The following is an 18,528-nucleotide window of genomic DNA, read 5'->3' on the forward strand; positions in this document are numbered from 1 at the left end:
CACACAAATTAAGAATAGCTATAATATTCTTATCTCTGTAACAAATTACATGGAGGATAGCTCATAGGTAGGAAAACTTTGTAAACATGCAACTTTCAAGAAAGAGAATTTTAGTCATACCTAGTAACTATACAAGAATGCCAATACATTTTGAAATTTTATCTTGGTCTCTGTGCTTAAGCTGGAAATTATTTTTTTTAAGTATATATCTTAAGTCATGTAAAAAAAAGCAGTAACTTGAGGAAAACCTTTTATCAACCCTTAATTAAAAGAAGGCCTTAAATCAAACCTTAATAAGAGAAGTATAAGCTATATTGTCCAGTCATGTTTGAAAGAATACATGAAAACTGAACATTCCTCAAAGTTAAGGCACGAATAGGACTAAGAACATGTATGCTTTTTGTTTTTGCAATGGAAGGCACACTACGCAAGCCAATTTACCTGTAGAAATATGTTTCTTAACTCATGAGGATCCCCTCGCTTAGTTGTCTGCACCTGTAAGCAAAAAAGAAAAAAAAGCCAGTTAATGCTTCACTAGAGACCACACAATCTGTTCAGATTAGAGTTCACATGGCTAACAATCAATGCTCCTATCTTTTATCATTTAGTTTAAAACAAACTAAAAGCCCTAATTGCTGATAAGAACTGTCAAACTGGATAACTGTGACTAGAGGGCAGAAAAACAGGTGCGAATAGCCTAAGATACAGCAAAGCTACCTGACGGTGCTTCCTCTGGACTGGAAAGGGAAGGCAATGAGGATCTTTTACTTTATTCCACATCTACTAGCAACACAGTAGTAACCACCCACCTTCAAATCAAGAAGCTAACAAGAGTAGATCAACAGGAAAGTTAAATCACCCAAATTAATCACTTGGCCTAGCAGCCTTTCTCCATGAAAAGCAAACCCAACACGTAATTATCTCCGCGTCCCTCTCCCCATCCAACCTAAAATATGAGAGCTGCCACAAATACAAATACTTTCGATACCCTGCAATCTGCAACGCAAAAGCCAACCATTGCCCTCGACCTTACTGAGGCCCCAAATTACTCAATACTTACTCCCTCCCCCACCGCAATTCACTGATACCCTAGGTATCCCCAGCTTTACTCGCCACTTCCTCCCACACCCTTTCTGATGCCCTCCAACTCCGGACTCACAATCCCATGCACCTAGGACAGGACATTACTCTTCCTTCACTGACCCGTGTTACCGTACAAGCCCCTTCAACTCACAATCCCTCCTCCTTCCCCTCCCCCAGCCGGGCATCCCCTCCTCCGGTCCAAGCCTCGCACAGCTCTCCCCGCAGCAAGCCGGAGCTCCAGGACAAGCTATCTAAGACCTAGACAATGAATGAAATGGGAAGCAGTGGGGGGCTGCAGGCAGGGCGCTCGGAATGTCTCTTATGCAATAAAAGCAGCAGCAGAGAGTTGGAGTCACCTTGACCGCCATGCTGTGCTCGGAAGCCGGGGACGAGCGAGTGAGCGAGCAGGGCCGAGCTGTCAGGGCGCGCGCGCGCCGCCTCCCCGGCAGCGCCCGCCCTCCCTCTAGCCGGCGCCGCGCGCGTCCCCATGCAAATGAACTCGGGACGCGCCGCGTGCGGAAAGGGGCCCGGCGTCCCGGCCAGAAACGCAGCTGGCCCAGGGCAGGCCGGCCGGCCGGGCGGAGGGGGACGCGCCTCCCACTGGGAAGACAAGCGCGACCCATGGGATCCCGACGCGCCGCGTGGTTGCCACAGCTAGGTCGCCGCCAGGAAAGCCCCAGGTTTCCTAAGGCCTCTTAGTGGGTGTGGCTTTGGGCGCCGACCAGCCAAAGTCGTTTTCCCCGAGGCTTAAAGGAACATTTGGGGCCTATATTGAGCAAGGTTCCGACGGATCAAAGAGCGCTTCCCATTAATAACAATGAATTAATGACAACTGATGGCAAATACCGACAAAAAAAGATTGGGAACCACTCACTCTAGGGAAAACCTAAGTAAACATAACTTGAGAAATTATCTCCTAAATTGGCATGGGACGAATACGCTGAATTCATTTTTGCTTTGCGTGCTATTATAACGGTTTATTAGTAGACTCGCTCCACTTTCCTAATCACCCAAATCCTGTGTGCAATGAGAAAAGACTCTATTTGTCTTCGACAGGGCTGGCAATGAATCGCTTGCCCATACATGAACAGAAAGTAATTCTCCATTCGATTTCTAGCCCTACCTAAGAAGTAGAAGTAGTAACTCTATCTTGAACCAAAACAATGTTTCTAAACCCTAGTCTTGCCAATATCACTGTATTAGGCTACATATTGATTCAAACATGTATGGGCATCCATTATATGCCTGACATGGTCCTGCTTGTAAATAACGCAAATAACCTATAGCCCCCACCCTCTAGGGGCTTACAGATGGTCAATGCTTCTCCACAACCCCAATCACATGTGTACTGTGTGTATGTGTGTCTGTGTGTGTGTGTGTTGAGACTGAGTCTCGCTCTGTCGCCCAGGCTGGAGTGCAGTGGCACCATCTTGACTCACTGCAACGTCCACCTCCCAGGTTCAAGAGATTCTCTTGCCTTGGCCTCCCGAGTAGCTGGGATTACAGGCACCCGCCACGACGCCCAGTTAATTTTTTGTATTTTTAGTAGAGACAGGGTTTCACTATGTTGGCCAGGTTTGTCTCAAACTCCTGACCTCTGGTGATCCTCCCACCTCGGCTTCCCAAAGTGCTGGGATTACAGGCGTGAGCCACCGCGCCCGACCCTGTGTGTGTTTTCATTTTTAATTTTTTGAGACGTAGTCTCGCTCTATCACCCAGGCTGGAGTGCAGTGGCGCCATCTTGGCTCACTGCAACCTCTGCCTCCTGGGTTCAAGCAATTCTCCTGCCTCAGCCTCCCAAGTAGCTGGGATTACAGATGCACGCCACCATGCCCGGCTAATTTTGTATTTTTAGTAGCTATGGGGTTTTGCCCAAGCCACTTATAATTAGACACTAGATAAATGACACACTTTAGGGCTTCTCTATACTGTACAACTATTCTCCATATATGAACATTTGCTGTCATTGAAATAAATTCTCGTTTTGGTGGAAATGGAAGAGAGGGGTATCAAAAATCAGAAGAAATAGTTGTACTCCTCCAGTTATGTCTTTTCCTGAACTGTCTTCCTCACAGTCTGACTCTAAATCCTATAAATTATGCAGTGGAGATGATGGTGATCTTATTTTTGGACCACAGCCTTCTTTATTCCCTTGGTGAAGCAATAACAAACAGTTTTCTTTTCAGTGAATTTTGGAAGGAGTTCATGGAATGAGCTGTTCTAGACATATACGGCTGTGAGTACTCTATCACTATACTAATTATGTATAACCTGGTATTTAGTAGGACACTATATAATCAGATGGAGGATTGAACTAGATGAGCTTTAATGCTTCTTCAAACACTCTAATTTCATGATTTAAAAGGAGCCAAAATTTAGTTAATAAACATTTATTGAGTGCCTTGCGTTTGTGTAAAACATGTGTTGTGGCCAGGTGCAGTGGCTCATGCCTGTAATACCAGCACTTTGGGAGGCCAAGGCGGGCAGATCACAAGGTCAGGAGTTCAAGACCAGCCTGTCCAATATGGTGAAACCCCGTCTCTACAAAAATACAAAAATTAGCCAGGTGTGGTGGCGTGCACCTGTAGTCCCAGCTACTCAGGAGGCTGAGACAGAAGAATCTCTTGAGGCCAGGCATGGTGGCTCACACCTGTAATCCTAGTGCTTTGGGAGGCCAAGGCAGGTGGATTGCCTGAGCTCAGGAGTTCAAGACCAGCCTGGGAAACACAGTGAAACCCTGTCTCTACTAAAATACAAAAAAATTAGCCAGGTGTGGTGGTGTGCGCCTGTAGTCCCAGCCACTCGGGAGGCTGAGACAGGAGAACTGCTAGAACCCGGAAGGTGGAGGTTGAAGTGAGCTGAGATCGTGCCACTGCACTCCAGCCTGGGCAACAGAGCGAGACTCTGTCTCTGGAAAAAAAAAAAAAAAAAGGCCAGGCGCGGTGGCTCATGCCTGTAATCCCAGCACTTTGGGAGGCCGAGGCGGGTGGATCACCTGAGGTCGGGAGTTCAAGACCAGCCTGACTAACAAGGAAGAAACCCCATCTCTACTAAAAAAAAAAAAAATTAGCCAGGCGTGGTGGCTCATGCCTGTAATCCCAGCTACTTGGGAGGCTGAGGCAGGAGAATCACTTGAACCTGGGAGGTGGAGGTTGTGGTGAGCCGAGATCATGCTATTGCACTCCAGCCTGGGCAATAAGAGCAAAACTCCGTCTCAAAAAAAAAAAAAAGAAGAAGAAGAAGAATCGCTTGAACCTGAAAGGCAGAGGTTGCAGTGACCCAAGATCACAGCACTGCACTCCAGCCTGAGCAACAGAGCAAGATTCTGTCTCAAAAAAAAAAAACAAAACAAAAAACAAAAACAAAAACAAAAAAAACTTGTGTTGCAGCTACAGGAAACATAAGAGAAATAGCATCGTTCCCAAAGTAGAGAGAATATTTTACCGAGGCAAGTGCTACCATTCTTTTTTTTTTTTTTTTTGAGACATAGTTTCACTCTTGTTGCCTAGGCTGGAGTGCAATGGCATGATTTTGGCTCACCACAACCTCCACCTCCTGGATTCAACAATTCTCCTGCCTCAGCCTCCCAACTAGCTGGGATTGCAGGCATATGCCACAATGCCCGGCTAATTTCGTATTTTTAGTAGAGATGGGGTTTCTCCATGTTGGTCAGGCTGGTCTCAAACTCCCGACCTCAAGTGATCTGCCTGCCTTGGCCTCCCAAAGTGCTGGGATTACAGGCATGAGCCACAGCTCCCGGCTTACTATTCATTTTTTAATGAATAATGTGAAAAGAATGATATTGAAACCTGTTGTCCTGTGCCAGTGCCCAAGGCAGCTTTAGGTAATGATGGGGTAAAGGCTGTGCGGCTTGCCACATATTCTCACTCCAGTCAGAAATATATAACTGGGAGAATAAACATCCTGCCAGGTCCCTCAGCTACCCACCCCTACCCTACCCCTGTGGATTTATTTGGATGCTTTTTGTTTCTCTTCTACTTAGAGGTCAATGAGGAAGAATACTTCGGACCTGATCCAAAGTAAAGAAGAAAGTGTCACTTCAAAAATTGTGTGGGAGAAAAGCAAAGGTCCCAAAATAGCCAAAGCAAATTTGAGAAGGAACAAAGTTGGAGGACTTAGACTACCTGGCTCCAAGACTAACTATAAAGCTAAAGAAATTGCTACAGCGTAGTGCTGCTGGCCGGCATACGAATTGATAAACAGATCAATGGAACAGAATAGAGAGCCCAGAAATAGATCCAAAATTATAAAGTCATTGGCTCTTTCCCTCTTTCTTTCCTTTTTCTTTCTTTCTCTTTTTTTTCTTTCTTTTTTCTTTCTCTCTCTCTCTTTGTTTTTTTCCTTTCTTTCCTCTTTTTTTTCTTTGAGACAGGATCTCACTCTGTCACCCAGGCTGGAGTGCAGTGGCATGATCATGGCTCACTGCAGCCCCGACCTCCTGGGTTCAAGCAATCCTCAGACTTAAGCCTCCTGAGTAGCTAGGATTATAGGCATGCACCACCATACCCAGCTAAATTTTTAATTTTTGTAGAGAAAGGGTCTCTCTATGTTACCAGGCTGTTCTTGAACTCCTGAGTTCAAGCAGTCCTCCTGCCTTGGCCTCCCAAAGTGCTGGGATTACAGGTGTGAGTTATCTTGCCTGGCCAAAGTCATTTGATTTCTAACAAAGTTGCCAAAGCAATTCATTGGGGGCAAGGAAACTTTTCAACAATTGATGCTAGAATAACTAGATATCAGTGTGGGAAAATTAATTAACCTAAATCCCTACCTCACACCATATACTAAATTTGTTTGAGATGAATCATAGACCTAAATGCAAAAGCTGAAGTCATAAAGCTGCCCCCAACAGCTTTATAAACAAAGGTTTTAGTAGAAAACATAAAAGAGTATCTTTGTGGCTAGGTGCCATGACATGTGCTTGGAGTCCTAGCTACTCAGGAGGCTGAGGCAGAAGGATCACTTGAGGCCAGGAGTTCAAGGCTGTAGTGATGATCATGGCTGTGAACAGCCACTGCACTCCAGCCTGGGCAACACAGTAAGACCCTGTCTCTAAAATATACATATATATATATAAAAAACATATCTATTATATATATAAAAAACATATATATTATATATATACACATACATATATGTATATATATAGAATAGATAGATAGATGCATCTTTGTAACTTGGAGGTAGGTAAAGTTTTCTTAATCAAAACCTAAAAAGCAATAAGTTAAGAAATTGATAAATTAGATTTCACTAAAGGTAAAAATGTCTTTTCCTCAAAATATAGCATTAAGAAAATGAATAGGCAAGGTATTAACTGGGAGAGAATATTAGCAAAACATATACACAACAAAGGACTGATATCCAGGATATATCCTAAATCTCAATGACATCAATGATAAACAACCTAGTCCTAAAAATTGGCAAAAGACTGGAACAGAACTTCACAAAATAAGATATACAAATGGTCAATAACACATGAAAAAGTGTACAACATCATTAGTCATCAGGGAAATGCAAATTAAATCACAGTGAGAAGGTACCACTACACATCTACTAGAATAGCTAAAATTAAGGACTGAAAACACCAGATGCTGGCAAGGATATGGAGCAACCAGAGTTCTTATTCACTACAGTAGGCGTGTAAACTGGTATAATTACTTTGAGAAAAAGTCTAGCAGGTTCTTGTAAAACTAAACATACACCTACCTATGACCAAGCAATTCTATCTCCCAATACCCAAGAGAAATGAAAATATATGTCTATTAAAAGAGCTGTACAAGAATGTTCACAGCCACTTTATTCATAATAGCCCAAAACTGGAAATAACCCAGGTGTCCATCAATAGAAGAATAGATAAACTATGGTATATTTGGAGAATGGAATACTATTGAGAAATAAAATAGAGTAAACTAATGATACACACAACATGGACAAGTGTCAAAAGCATGATGCTAAGTGAAAGAAGTCTTGCATAAATCATATAGTACAAAAGAGCATATATCATATGATTCCTTTTATACAAAGTTCTAGAACCAGCAAAATAAATCACTGGTGAAAAAAAATTTGAGCCATGATTGCCAGAGAGGATTTTACTAGAAAGAGGAGTAAGGGAACTATGTGAAGTGATAATAGTAGTATATGCCTTGCCTAGGGGCTTAGATAACAGGTGTATGCATTTTTCAGAACTTAGTGAATGTAAACCTAAGGTTTGTACACTTAATTACAAATGGGTGTAAATTTCCTTCAAAAGGAAAAACAGCCTGAGCAAATATTGAACTCTAGCCAATGATATATTTAGGTGAGAGAATACTACTATTTTAAATTTACTTTGAAATGCATTAAAGAAATAAGATTTATGGATGGATAGAGAAATGGATGAATAGGTATGTGATTTCTAACTGTGAGAGTGTATAAAGGAGTTCACTGAAAAAAATTATTGCTGCAACTTTTCTAAATATTCTAAAATTTTCATAATAAAAGGTCAGGGAGAATTTGTGTTGGTCTTTGTGTTTCTAAAGATGGCTATCCATGTATGTAATTCTGTTGTTTGGTCAGAAATTGTACTGGGACTTATTTCTTAACCAGTAATAGGCCTCTGCATTGTTGGAGAGGAGGAGAAAGAACTGAAACTGCTTGACAAATAATATACCTCTTTTATGGGGAGGAGAATCTGTGAAAATTATATTGCATTGAGAAGGCTGGGCGTGGTAGCTTATGCCTGTAATCCCAGCACTTTGGGAGGCCAAGGCAGGCGGATCACTTGACTCCAGGAGTTCGAGACCAGACTGGCCAACACGGTGAAACCCCATCTCTACTAAAAATACAAAAATTAGCCAGGCGTGGTGGTGCCCACCTATAATCCCAGCTACTCGGGAGGCTGAGAAAGGAGAACTGCTTGAACCCAGAAGGCAAAGGTTGCAGTGAGCCGAGACTGCACTACTGCACTCCAGCCTGGGTGACAGAATGAGACTCTGTCTCAAAAAAAAAAAAAAAAATATATATATATATATAGTTTATATATATAGTTTATTTATATATATAGTTTATATATAGTTTATTTATATATAGTTTATATACAGAGAGTTTATATATATACATATAGTTTATATATATATATTGCATCAAGAAAGAAAATGTTTTCCTCAACATCAATTCAGACACTAATTATATGTCCTTGGGGTCATGCATGTTTGGGTATATGTGTGGGTTCAGTCTAATAGTTACCCACAGGAAAACTAGAAAAAGAATGTGAAAGTATATTTGCATAACATGCTGACAATTACCTTGGAAAGAACCAGACTTGGAATCTAAAGCCTAACTTGGAACTCCTCTGCTGAAGTGCACCCAGGATGTAATTCTAGACTGAGAAACTCAGACTTAGGTGAGGAAGATCCTGCAATTGGTCATTGTGTCCTTGGATTGCCCTGTTGGGGGAAGGAGAACTAATCATAGGATGACACCAACTCTTTTGAGTAGGAGGTTTCCAAAAAGGGGAGGACAGGTTTGTACTCACTAAGGAAGAGAAGTCTACAGACCACTAGACAAGTAAGCTAGGAATTGGGATATGCCCAGGAAGAAACTTCATCTGAAGAATTACATTAGAGAAGTAATGTAATAGTGATCAGTATCAAATTGTACGAATCAGAAGGATAATTGGGAAGTTTAAGTTAGAAAGTTTTGTAGAAACAGTATGAAATAGCTAGACCTTAAGGAGAGACAGATCTTATGAAAAGAGACAAGTTGAGGAGAGAAAGTGGGTAGAATTGTGGAATTCTTGACTCTAGTCAAGCCAATATAGACAATAAGTCATGGAGTAACTGATCTACGAAGTCTTGCCTGTACTATGCCTCGCTATCACTGCTTGAAAAGAAGAAGAAACAGTTGCTGTTGCTCACTCTCCTTTTACTCTGCTCTTCTGTCACCCTGAGTGGATGGACTTGCCTGGATGGTTTGGGGTGAGGATAGGAAATAAAATAGGGAGTCAACAGTTATAATTCCTCTAATCATCCCCAACCCTTCAATAAAACACTATCTGCGAACAAGTGTTGTGTTGATGGCATGGAAGAAAAATCACAGTAATAGGAAGTATAACCTTCCTCAGTGAAGTGCTAACCCCCTCACTGAGATCCATGTGGCAATAGCAGCAACATCATCTCATCAAAGACAGTAGGCTCAGGGTTCTACATGGATAACAGCAGCTAAGTGAGTGTAAGCCAAGACTTAATAGAATGATAATGAGGAGCATGGATCACAGAGAAGCAACTGCCCAGTAGATAAGACAAATCCTTCTTTGCTTAAACATGCTACAGAACATTGCAGGGAGAGTGGGATGCTTCATCATATGGAATTCTATATGGCTATGAAGTTCTACTCTATCTCCAAGACACTATATGTGCCTTCTTATTATTGATATCTGTAAGCAGGAATATGAAGGGAACATAATCATCTAAAACGATTAAGTAACAATGCACATATGAGGATTCTTAATTGTGTGGTAAATTTATGCAAGAGAGGTTTAGACAAAGAAAAAATCAATTTAAGCTGGACGGTAAACAAAAGGTTTCATGGAAACAATAACTCACCTCTTCCTTAATTCAGCATTTTTCTGCATTCCTTCCAGAATAGGTCTTATTATTGTATCCTTCTTTCTTCATCCATACCCTCAGTCCTAACACTTATCTCAATGCCTGCTGTTAGTCATGTAGGTATTAATTAAATGGTTTATTGATCATTCCTAGCCAGTTTCTCTACTGATAGCCAATTAGTCCCCTTATCTTTCCTAAGTGAAGGCCATTAATATTGCCCTTGTTGCTTGAGTCAGAAAGCTGGGTATCAGACTCTCCCTTGTTCCTCACATTCAAATAGCCACCCAGTCCTGCATTTTCCTTTCCCTTCAGTGCTTTTTAAATCTCTTCTCTTGGCCGGGCATGGTGGCTCCCGCATGTAATCCCAGCACTTTGGGAGGCCAAGGCGGGTGGATTGCCTGAGCTCAGGATTCGAAACCAGCCTGGGCAACATGGTGAAACCCCATCTCTACTAAAAATACAAAAAATTAGCTGGGTATGGTGGCAGGCGCCTGTAATCCCAGCTACTTGGGAGGCTGAGGCAGGAGAATCGCTTGAACCCGGGAGGCGGAGGTTTCAGTGAGCCGAGATCGTGCCACTGCACTCCAGCCTAGGTGAAAGAGCAAGGCTCTGTCTCAAAAAAATAAACAAACCAAAAAAACTCTTCTTTTGATTATAATAGCCTTTATTGTGACTTCTAATTCCTCTCTCAGTTTCCACTTCTCTACTTTCTGCCTCCTGTCACTACCCTCAAATCCATTCTCCACAGTGCTACCAAGTGTTTGATCTAAAACAGAAATTGAATTTTGTCACTTGCCTATCCTTCACTGGCTCTCTACTGACTTCAGTATAAAATCCAAACTTGGCCGGGCACAGTGGCTCACTCCTGTAATCCCAGAACTTTGGGAGGCCGAGGCAGGCAGATCATGAGGTCAGGAGATTGAGACCATCCTGACTAACACGGTGAAACCCCGTCTCTAAAAAAATATACAAAAATTAGCCTGGGCGAAAGAGCAAGACTCCGTCTCAAAATTAAAAAAATAAATAAATAAATAAATAAAAGAAGCTCCTCCTCCAGAAAACAATCCCTAGCCCCCTTTTCCCATTTAGGGTAGCCTCCCTCTGGGCACTAACTCTATCCTATGCATAGTATTTATCACACTTTTGTTGTTGTTGTTGTTGTTTGAGACAGAGTTTCGCTTTTGTCACCTAGGCTGGAGTACAATGGCACCATCTTGGCTCACCGCAACCTCTGCCTCCCAGGTTCAAGTGATTCTCCTGCCTCAGCCTCCCAAGGAGCTGAGATTACAGGCATGCGCCACCACACCCAGGTAATTTTGTATATTTAGTAGAGAGAGGGTTTCTCCATGTTGGTCAGGCTGGTCTCGAACTCCTGACCTCAGGTGATCCACCCGCCTCAGCCTCCCAAAGTGCTGGGATTACAGGCGTGAGCCACCGCACCCGGCCTAATTACACTGTTATAATTACCTCTTTGCTTATTATCATTTCCGCTGGTGGCTTTCAAACTACTTTACTAACCCACACCTATATATTAAAAAAACACATTTTTTTTTTTTTACAACTCCAGTACATACCAAAATAAAAATTTCACAGAGCAGTACTGAAACTTACTACATGCAACACACTCTGGTATTTACTATTCCACACTATATTCTATTTCTTTATTCTAATTTTGGTTACAACACACTAAATTGATATCATGCATGACCCTTTAGTGGGCCAAACTTACAGTTTAAAAATATTGCAATAAAATGTGAACTCACGTAGATTCTAGAGCATGGTAGATGCGCAATGTAGGAATTGAAGAAAAAGATAAAACAAAAATCTGTGTATCCCTAGCAATTAGTGCAGGGTAAGGTACAAAGCAGTGGTTAATAAAAATGTTTGAGAACAAAATAAACACAAAATTCTGGGATAGATCATCTTCATGAATCATATTCCCCCCATCACTTCCCTTTTTAAGAATAAAGATTTCTTGGCCGAGCGCGGTGGCTCACTCTTGTAATCCCAGCACTTTTGGAGGCCAAGGTGGGTGAATCACCTGAGGTCAGGAGTTCAAGACCAGCCTGGCCAACATGGCGAAAACCCGTCTCTACTAAAAATAACAAAAAGAATTAGCTGGGTGTGGTGGCGCATGCCTGTAATCCCAGTGACTCGGGAGGCTGAGGCAGGAGAATCACTTGAACCCAGGAGGCGGAGGTTGCAGTGAGCTGAGATCGTGCCATTGCACTCCAGCGTGGGCAACGAGAGCAAAACTCCGCCTCAAAATAAATAAATAAATAAATAAATAAATAAATATTTATTACAAGATATTAAGATGAAAACATACACATGTAAAAACATATACAGAGACAGGCAAAACTGGAGAAGGAATAAAAATTGTTGTATTTGAAGGGGATGGTGAGATAGAGAGGCATGATTCTGAAAGCCAGCTGTTAGGTCTTCTTCCAAAAAATGGCTTGACGTGGTAAGGTCACCAATGTCCAGGATATGGTCATCAGTTCTGTATGTCATAAATCATCTTGTAAATGGCCCAAATATCACTTAAGCTAACCAAATTAACAAGATACTGATGAATAACCAATATAAGCTAATATTTACTGAGTACTTAACTTTGTTTCAGGCACTATTATAATCACTTTCTATGAATCTATCCTCAAACAACTCTGAAGTAGGGTAATTTCATGTCATTATCTCCATTTCAAAGGTGAGGAAACTGAGACTGGGAGATTAAGCAGTTTTCCCAAGGTTATAAAACTAATAAATGGTAATAAAGTTATAAAAAGAAGAATAATGAAAACATTGTGAAAAATCTCTCAGAAAGTACAGCAATACACCAAGAAAGAGAGGGAAAGGATTTAAATACAAAGAACTAATCCAGGGGGCCCAATAATTGAATTCTAAGAGGTCTAAGGGAAATAGAAATTTAGCATGATAGAAAAGAAATTATCAAATAAACAACGCAAGAGAACTTTTCATATCCAAAAGATGAGTATTCAAAGTGTTCTCTGTGTACCCAAAACAATGAATAAGAAAGGCTCCATACCAAGGCACATTTTGAAATATCAGAACATTGGAGATAAAAAGAGAAAACAAAAAAACAAAAAAACAAAACAAAACAATAACAAAAAAACAGGAGGAGGTGAAAACAGCCCCTTTCATTATCTCATGAAATAATCCACTGGAGAAATTTTTTTTTGAGACGGAGTCTTGCTCTGTCTCCCAGGCTGGAATGTAGTGGTGTGATCTTGGTTCACTGCAACCTCCGCCTCCCGGGTTCAAGAGATTTTCCTGCCTCAGCCTCTCGAGTAGCTGGGACTACAAGCGCATGCCACCATGCTCGGCTAATTTTTGTATTTTTAGTAGAAATGGCATTTCACCATATTGGTCAGGCTGGTCTTCAACTCCTGACCTCATGATCCACCAGCCTCGGCCTCTCAAAGTGCTGGGATTACAGGCATGAGCCACCACGCCTGGCCTCCACTGGAGAAATTTTTGCCTCTTTTCCCCACAACCTTGGGCTCACAGATTTTGAGACCCTAGTGTCCAAGGAAGAAATGCTTCCACCAAGAAACACCATCATGGGTCAGATGAATTGGAAACTGAAACTGCCCCCTGGAGATTTTGGGCTTCTTCAGGTGCAAAACTAGAGGCAGAAAAGGGTCACCACAGCCAAGTGGTGATTAATCCCCAATATCAAGGAGAAACTGGGTTGTTACTATACAATGAGGCAAGGATGACTTTGTCTGAATCCCAACTGAGGCAACTCAGTAGAGACAGCCAATCCAACAGAAGTAAGACCATAGTGCACTCAGACCATTTGGAAATTAGGGTTTGGAACACTGTACTAAAGAATAAAACTTAGTCAAGGTGCTTACAGAAATGAGGGGACACAGAATGAGGGGTGGAAAAAGGAAGTTATGATTATCAACTTAGGCCTCATAACCACCACAGAAGTGGGGTTCAATAGCAGCTTCATTTTACATTATTCTTGATCCTTATTCCACCTGTACCTCATACGAAGAGCATTGGCATTGGCTAACATTTCAAATTTCATCATCCTCTGATGATATGATAGGTGTGGGACTATGTGTGGTCACTGTGTTAGCAACACTGATTGCCACACAAGGGATGGTATGTGAATTTCTTACAGGCAAGTGACACCTGTAAGACATTGGGGCTTGAATTGCCTTTACAGTATTCCACCCAAAAACGAGGCCTACAGATAGGAGACCACAGCAGCAAGGAGCCAGAGTTTCCTTGTCAGGAAATTGGTATAATGTGGAGGCCCCTGTAGGCTCATTGAAGTAATTAAGAATGCATGCTATCTAAGAGGCAGTAAGAACATCAATGATCAATGTCAGCTGGAGAAGTAGAGATGGCCAAAAGTGAATATAGTTAAGTAGCAAGATTCATTTCTTCTCTATTCCTACTTCTATCCCCTATCCCCTAACCTGGAGGAGTTAGCCTTGAAAAAAAAAAGAAGAAGAAGAAGAAGAAATATCCTAGAACCAGACACCACTCCCCACCTGCCCCCAATCCAATCTTAAGGAGCTTAGAGAGGGAGAATGCATAAAAAATTGACCAGGATCTATTACACATTTCAGGTCCCTATGGCTACAAATCTGGCCAGCAATGGGGAAGTTTTAAAACTAGTCCAAGTTTAAAACTCTGAAGTTTTAAACTAGTCCATGCTAGACTTTGAATAACTTAAAAGACCAGAAAGCTGGCCAGGCACGGTGGCTCATACCTGTAATCCCAGCACTTTGGGAGGCCGAGGCCAGTGGATAATCTGAGGTCAGGAGTTCGAGACCAGCCTGGCCAACATGGTGACACCCCATCTCTACTAAAAATACAAAAATCAGCCAGGTGTGGTGGTGCGTGCCTGTAGTCCCAGCTATTCAGAAGGCCGAGGCAGGAGAATCACTTGAACGTTGGAGGTGGAGGTTACAGTGAGCTGAGATCGTGCCACTGCATTTCAGCCTGGGTGACAGAGTGAGCCTCCATCTCAAAAAAAAAAAAAAAAAAAGAAGAAGACCAGAAAACTATGGAATCTGCCTGGGGGGAAAGGATATTCAACACAGTACTGAGGAAGCAGTGACTTGAGAAAAAGAAAACATTTTATTTTTGAATCTCCACCAAGTTCAGATTCCTTAGTAATCTGGTCGCATAAAAGTATGAGTAGAAAATAGTTTATTACATAAGTTAAGTGAATGAATCAGAACTTGAAATTGTATGTATGCGATAAGTACAATTGTATAAATAATATGAATATATTAAAGTCTGGAGCAGATACTTGAATTTTCCCTAAATCACAATTTTGCATAGGGTCAGCAAGGATCGCATATCTAATCAAACGTACTATAATACTTCTTTGTGTTATTTATTTGTTTAAGATGTAAAATAGGTTTATTTAGCATGATTGCTTTTCACAAACCTATGTTAGATGATGGATACTTGGCTACCCTCTGTGGATCTCTAAATTGCAGGGGTTTTCTTGTGGGGGCTGGTTATTGTTTTTCAAAGATTAACACTATAGTCTTGCAAAGAAGCAGACTAAACAGAGCATGATCCCTCAGTTCCTCCCTTTTCCATTAAAAATTGAGTATTTTGCTTGACTTTTCCCATTATCTGCAATCATTCCAGTTTGCAGGGAGTCCATACATATAATTGTTAATATTGCAGATATTTCAGAGAACATGTCTTTGAGCCTTCCAGTGAAGATTCCTTTGGCCCACCTGATGTGAAATCATCTATCCTAACTTATTCTATCTCACTCCAATTTCTATAACATCATTGGTAATATTTGTATGAGGACTCTAATTTATGAAGTCTTCCTCCCACACTGAAACATTTTAGGGCCCTGGAGCAAGGTAAGAATCTCCTGGAACTACTTGTGGTACACTGATCTCATATGTAGGAGTGCCTTAACCTCAAGACTGGCACAAAAAAAGATTAAATGTTCATGGTTATCATTTTTTAAAAAATCTCAACCTTGTATGACCCCAATGAAAAATACATATGAACTAAATAGCATAAAAATAATGAGGTTTATCAAAGAATGACCCTTTCAAATCACAGCTATTGTTCTTATCTGTCACGACTTAGATAATTATCTTTCTACCTTGAATAAATGGATGTGTTGTAATATACTAAATATACAACACAATTTTCATTTGTGGTTAGATATGTACTCATATATAATTAAACCTTATAGTAGTAAATAAGATTGTCATTTGATATTTAAACATATAATCTATTTCATTTAACAAAAAGCAAAGCAAAACCTAAGGAAATTAAGTCATACTGATACTATTTGAATGAATTGGACATTTGTCATCTCCCTGCTGCAGTCCTATATTTACTCAAAAGAACAATATGAACTTCAAAATATGAGAATAAAATAACTTCAAAGTCCACATGCAAAGGAAAAAATAGCAAAAATCTTTACCAAATGAAAGAAACATACAATTTAGCTCAGCAGGACTTCTACACATCCAAGGACAATGTAGGTTTGCAGCCACACATTTTTGAAAAAGAAAATTTCTTGGCTGGGCACGGTGGCTCACACCTGTAATCCCAGCACTTTGGGAGGTCGAGGCAGGTGGATCATGAGGTCAGGAGTTCGAGACCAGCCTGGCCAAGATGGTGAAACCCCATCTCTACTAAAAATACAAAAATTAGCTGGGCGTGGTGGCAGGCGCCTATAATCCTCGCTACTCAGAAGGCTGAGGAAGGAAAATTGCTTGAACCCGGGAGGTGGAGGTTGTAGTGAGCCGAGATGGCACCACTGCACTCCAGCCTGGGCGACAGAGCAAGACTCTGTCTCAAAAAAAAAAAAAAAAAAAATTATTTCTGGTCTTTCTTGTGATCCTTTCTTAACAAAGCTGGCATAAAACAAAATGTTATAGGCTGGGCGCAGTGGCTCACCCCTGTAATCCCAGCACTTTAGGAGGCTGAGGCGGGCAGATCACTTGAGGTCAGGAGTTCGAGACCAGCCTGGCCAACGTGGTGAAACCCCATCTCTACAAGAAACACAAAAATTAGCTGGGTATGGTGGTGGGCGCCTGTAATGCCAGCTGCTCAGGAGGCTGAGGCACAAGAATCACTTGAACCTGGGAGGCAGAGGTTGCAGTGAGCCAAGATCACGCCACCACACTCCAGCCTGGGCAATAGAGCGAGACTCAGTCTCAAAAAAAAAAAAAAAGTTACAATTATCTGTTAATATTTTAAAAGATGTTAGAAACCTTTTGAAATTTTATTACTTCTTTAAATGAAAATTTTCATTTCTCCAAGTATTCAGAATATTACATGTTTTTTAAAAAGTTACATTCAGATTTTTAGATAAGATTCAGTTAACGAGAATATAACCCAGTATCTCGGGGTAAATAGATCATTTCATTTATATAGGGATTGTCCTTAAGGATCAGGCAGGGAAGGAAGGGGATAAAGAAACCTGAGAGGGAGCCTAAGAAGAGAAGATATGGGCAAACTTAAATAATGTATTCAATACAACGATTAATCTGAATAAAAATCTTTAGTAAATGTTAGTTAAAAGAATTTGCTCTCACTTCAAGTGAGAACTCAGGGATGAAGATAACATAGATCCAGCCTTGTAGAGTATAAGGAAATGGCTGTGCTTTGGTCAAGGAGGGGCCAAGGTAAACATCCAGAGTGACTCAGAGAGTTTAGAGTGCAGGCGTATAACTCCACCTGTTATCACAGCCATGTAGCCATAACATGGGAAGGCCATCACTTGGTTCTACACCACATTGTCTGTAAAAGGTATAAATACCCTACTGACACTGTACAGGCATGCTCGCACCCAGAGAAAGAGAGCGAGCCAAAGCTGTCCATCTTACAGATGGACAGGAGGGATCCAGGACACAGCTAGACTTGCTTGTGCTCAGAGAGAGAAAAAGTTAAGCTGCTGACCCTGAAAGCAAGGGAGAGACGGCTGGCGCCACTGTGCATGGGAGCCACAGGCTCAAGCGGCCCAGACAGAGCAGACAGTGTAAGAGAGCTGCTGAATAAAGCTGTATTTCACCTGCCTACAGCCCCCCGAGTGTTCTTCCACCTATTTGCCACTCATCCTGTAACCGACCAAGGGGTTCACCTTGCCCGCTGCCTAGACAGAGCCAATTCATCAAGACAGGGGAATTGCAATTGAGAAAGAGTAATTCACGCAGGGCCGGTTGTGTGGAAGACTGGGGTTTTATTATTATTACTATCATTATTATTATTATTTTGAGATGGGGTCTCGCTCTGTCACCTAGGCTGGAGTGCAGTGGTGCAATCTCAGCTCACTGCAAGCTCTACCTCTCGGGTTCACACCATTCTCCTGCCTCAGCCTCCCGAGTAGCTGGGACTACAGGCACCCACCACCATGCCCAGCTAATTTTTTGTGTTTTTAGTAGAGATGGGGTTTCACTGTGTTAACCAGGATGGTCTCGATCTCCTGACCTCGTGATCCACCCGCCTCGTCCTCCCAAAGTACTGGGATTACAGGCGTGAGCCACCGCACCCAGCCAGGAGTTTTATTATTACTCAAATCAGTTTCCCTGAGCATTCGGGGAGCAGAGTTTTTAAGGATAACTTGATGGGTGGGGGGAAGCCAGTGAGCCAGGAGTGCTAATTGGTCAGGGATGAAATCATAGGGAGTCAGAGCTGTCTTGTTGTGCTCAGTCAGTTCCTGGGTGGGGGCCACAAAATCAGATGGGCCAATTTATTGATCTGGGTGGGGCCAGCTGATCCATCAAGTGCAGGGTTTGCAAAATATCTCAAGCATTGATCTTAAAAGCAGTTTACGGAGGGTCAGAATCTTGTAGCCTCCAGCTGCATG

General features: G+C 41.8%; 1 protein-coding gene across 5 annotated transcripts in view; it reads right to left on the bottom strand.

Annotated features, from left to right (window-relative positions):
- SLC25A12 (solute carrier family 25 member 12) overlaps positions 1–18,528 on the bottom strand; it is a 225,185-nt gene that overhangs the window by 107,680 nt on the left and 98,977 nt on the right. Inside the window, exons 1-2 of one of the 5 annotated variants that reach the window (XM_054477028.2) lie at positions 1,440–1,756; positions 442–495 (exon numbers count right to left, since the gene is read on the bottom strand). In XM_054477028.2, coding sequence (XP_054333003.2) covers positions 442–495; positions 1,440–1,706 — 321 coding nt within the window. In that variant the 5' untranslated portion in view covers positions 1,707–1,756. Of the gene's footprint in view, positions 1–441; positions 496–1,439; positions 1,757–18,528 lie in introns of those variants that run through there. The other 4 variants (XM_054477029.2, XM_063648305.1, XM_063648303.1 and 1 more) reach the window with 4 other exon arrangements.

This window comes from Pongo pygmaeus, chromosome 11 (genome assembly GCF_028885625.2).
Source record: "Pongo pygmaeus isolate AG05252 chromosome 11, NHGRI_mPonPyg2-v2.0_pri, whole genome shotgun sequence".
Taxonomy (NCBI): Eukaryota; Metazoa; Chordata; class Mammalia; order Primates; family Hominidae; genus Pongo; species Pongo pygmaeus.